General features: G+C 28.3%; 1 protein-coding gene across 1 annotated transcript; it reads left to right on the top strand.

The window, feature by feature from the left end:
• Positions 1 to 476: 476 nt before the first annotated feature.
• On the top strand, positions 477 to 1,399 carry LOC136091739 (uncharacterized). Its single transcript, XM_065819447.1, has 2 exons — positions 477 to 930; positions 1,071 to 1,399. The coding sequence occupies exons 1-2, from the start codon at positions 477 to 479 to the stop codon at positions 1,397 to 1,399; spliced, it is 783 nt and encodes a 260-aa protein (XP_065675519.1).
• Positions 1,400 to 3,942: the final 2,543 nt, after the last annotated feature.

The raw sequence follows: 3,942 nt of genomic DNA, 5'->3' as shown, positions 1-3,942 counted from the left end.
TTATGTTCAATTTAAGTTTTATCTATTACTACTGATGGGTGAACGTCCTGTCAAAACTATAGTTACATATATGCAACTGCAGATTTCATTTCTGACAAAACCACTTTTATCAGTTTTTGTTTGGGATTTGCATACCTTAATGGGCGACATGAAGTAGATAATTTAAAAGACGCTTTACTGAAAATTTTAGAAAAATTCAAGGTAGATGATAAAATAATAAGTGTAGTATCCGACAATGCCAGTAACGTACGCAACTGTTTAAGTTCTTTAAAAGTTAGTTTAAACATTCAACCAATAAGATGCATGGGACATATTTTGCAATTAGTAGTAAAAAATGTAATAGATTTAGTTGAAGAGGGTGAAAATGATAGATCATCTAAATTCTTTTTATTGCAAAAACATTAACTAAGTGCAGAAAATTTTTTACATCTTTCAATCATTCATCTCAACTTAGTGATTTATTAAAAGAAAGTCAAATGCGACAAGGTGTTGAAAGAAATCACGTACTTTATTTGATTCAAGATGTGAAAACACTTTGGCACTCCACGCTTCTCATGGCAGAAAGAATGCTTAAACTTCACTTCTACATAAAAGATATCTTTAATTATAGACAACAATACAAAGATATGAGAAAAAATTTGCTTGATGAAAATGAAATAGTTAACTTAAAAGAAACGGTAAATGCATTAGCAAGCTTTAATCAAGTAAGTGTTTTACTTTCAGGTGATACTTATGCAACATGTTCTTTAATTATTCCAAGTACAAAGTACCTTGAGAAGCAACCAAACAAGAAAAAAAGTGAAATCTCTCCTTTTATTATGATTTTAAAATTGCATTTATTAGAATCTTTAAAAACTTACAAAGACTCATATGATTTAGAGAACAATTCGTATTTATTATGTGCCACTTCTTTGGATCCAAGCTATAAAAGTTTTCAATTCTTTGAAAAGTATGAGAAAAAAATATATTTAAAATGCGTGAAGGAATTTTTGTCGGATTTTTACCTGACAAAAAAAGTTTGTGAAATAATTCTAGTTAAAAAGGTGACGATCAAATCAAAAAAACTTAAGATATCATTGACGATGAAGATGATGATTCAGGAAATGATAGTGACAAAACAATAAGTTTAGATTTTAAAAAAGAAATTAGTGGTTATATAAAATTGTCAGTACATGATCAAAATGTTTTACACTTTTGGCATCAAAATCAACATGTGTTTACAATGTTGTATTGTATTTCAAAAATGATTTTGTGTACACCTGCTACAAGTGCACCAAGTGAGCGCCTTTTCTCTGACGCATTAAATAATTTGTATGCAAAGCGAAACAGAATGACGACTAAATGTTTTCAAATGTTGATGTCTTTGTACGAAAATTTGGAATTTTTTAATTTAGTTTAAATTTATTAAATGTTATACGGAAGTTTTTTCTAGTAATAATAATATTTTTAGTTCATTTTATTAATATAACTCTTTTGTGTTATAAATTTTTACAGTCGCGTTGCGAGGAGAGGTGGCAAAGGGGCAATTGTCTACCCAGTAAGCACAGGACGTTTTTAAAACGTTTAAAAAACTTATTAAAACAAATATTACCGTTTTTTAAACGTTTTAATAACGATCTGTGCTTACTTGGTAGGTCATGAAGGCTTAAATGGGCGCCAAAAAACAAGAAAAGCAGAAAAAAAAACTATTTTACATAAAAACATTTTTTTAAATTTATTGTAAAAAAATTTTTTAATTATTTTTACCATGTGCGCAAAAATCCTCGCTACGTCACTGCATCTTTGTATTATATCCAACATAGAATAGGGCGAGTTAAGTTGAGCAATTTTTAGTAAATCTAAGACATCTCAAGAGCGGTGCGTCAGATTTACAAAATTCTTTTACCATTAGAAAGATAATTTAACCTGGGACCGAGGCTATAAACAATGCAACGAACTTGTGGAAAAATTTTTTCTCAGTTTTTTTAATTTATTCGTTTTAAATTCAAAAGTTAGTTATTTTAACGTAAAAAAATGCATAAACACTCAATTTTCTCGCTGTTTCAGTAATAATTTGGTCATTGGTACGTTATAACCTGTGTATAATGCTAAATTATCTCTAAGAATTTATGTCAAAACAAATATTTAGGTATGGTAGGTTTTACCAAAGCTATCATTTAAATAACTTTAGGAGGAGAAAAGATGTGGAACTAAGGTGAAACTTTGTTGTTGTTAACCTGTGCTTACATTATGGTAAATATTTTAGAGCTACACATTTTTTAGTCATTACCTTTAGTTTTTTTTGAAAATATAGTAGTATATGAATCATTTAAAACTAAAATTATAACTGGGTTACTTTTTTTTGTTATAATTTAATGCTTTTAAAAATTGATAAGTTTTCTTTTTATTTGAAGGTTTAAAATAAAGACAAAAGAAATATTTACGCTATAACACCGCCATTTATATTCTAAAAACCCATTTGAAATATGTGAAAACCATTTTCCAATGTTTCATAAAATTATTTTAAGTACCTGCGTTTTTCTCTTTTTAGGCAGAGCTTTTTGTTGATATTGTTTTACAGTTGGGTGGTTATTTATGAAGTGCTCATCTAATATACTTTTGAGAATACCCCAGTGGGCACAGAACCTAAATAAGACGTCTTTTGAACGTTCAAAAGACGTCCGAAACGTTTAAAAAACGTTTAAAAGACGTCTTTTTTACGCCCTGTGTCTACTGGGACGTGTTCCTTTCATGTGCCAGTAGGTACTCTTTATGCTGTTGAAATCAGCATGAATACTCTCTGCACCGTATTCTCCATAAGTACCAAGCTTTACTCCCTATTTCCTAATGAAAGATGCATGATATTCACGCATATGAAGCTTAGGTGTAATTGAATCATTTGGCCAATTATCACAGAAGTATTTTATAAAATATTCAATTCGATTTTCTATGAATATATAATAATAATAATGTATATACTAATAATAATACATGTCATACCAAAATTTTGAATGCTTTTTTTGTTGAACTGCTTGCAGAAGTTAATAAACTTGTGGCAAATCCCAAACTTATCAAATAGGTCTTTAAAGTTCTGACAAAGTTCAATAGTTTGTTTCTGTCAAGTTCAACTACAAGCTTTGGTATTGTGTTGCAAAGTTTTGAGGATACTTTTCATCTAATAATGTTTTTTAAATAGAATTATAGTTTTTAAATAAAAATAAAAGTAATATATGTTAAATTACACTTTCAATTTACACTTTTTTCATATATATATATTAGATACACATGAACATATAAACAAATACATACTGACCATACCTGTTTAAATTTACTTTTTTATTTTATTTGGAATCGAACAAAAAGGTATTATTTATGATTTATATTTTTCGTTTTCCCTTTTTTTTTCTTATTAAAGTGAATTACGCGTGGTTCAAATACTAACTTCATATATTCTTTATTTTCAGGGTGAGATAATATGTGAGTTTCAAGTGGTTCTGTTACGATATGTGTTTTATCTTCAATGTCCTGATTACTTATTTGAAGTTGTTTTATTTGACGTTGCTTCTCAATATATTTGTTAAACTCTTCACAGTCAAATGTTTGGTTGTTTATTGCCAAATGTTTGCAAAAAATTTTTATTTAATAACATGAAGTACAACAGCATCAATATCCTTTGTGGTAACACTTTTTGAATTTAATGTAAATATATCTGAAAGACTTATTTGTGATGATGATGTTGACAAGGTTGAGGAAATTGGTATTGGAATCTGGTAAATATTTTGATGATTTATGTGTTCTGACAGTTGTGACACTTCAAATAATTTACCACAACATTGCTTACATTCTTAATAACATTGCAAGAGGTGGTTAATCCATCAATTGAAATTGATAATGAGCATTTAGCGCATTTTGTTTTAGATAATAGTTTATTATTGATAAGTGGTAATATACATGGTGCACAAA

This window comes from Hydra vulgaris, chromosome 15, assembly GCF_038396675.1.
Source record: "Hydra vulgaris chromosome 15, alternate assembly HydraT2T_AEP".
Lineage (NCBI taxonomy): Eukaryota > Metazoa > Cnidaria > Hydrozoa > Anthoathecata > Hydridae > Hydra > Hydra vulgaris.
The sequence above is the reverse complement of the archived record's forward strand: the minus strand, read 5'-3'. Positions and strand labels throughout refer to the sequence as shown.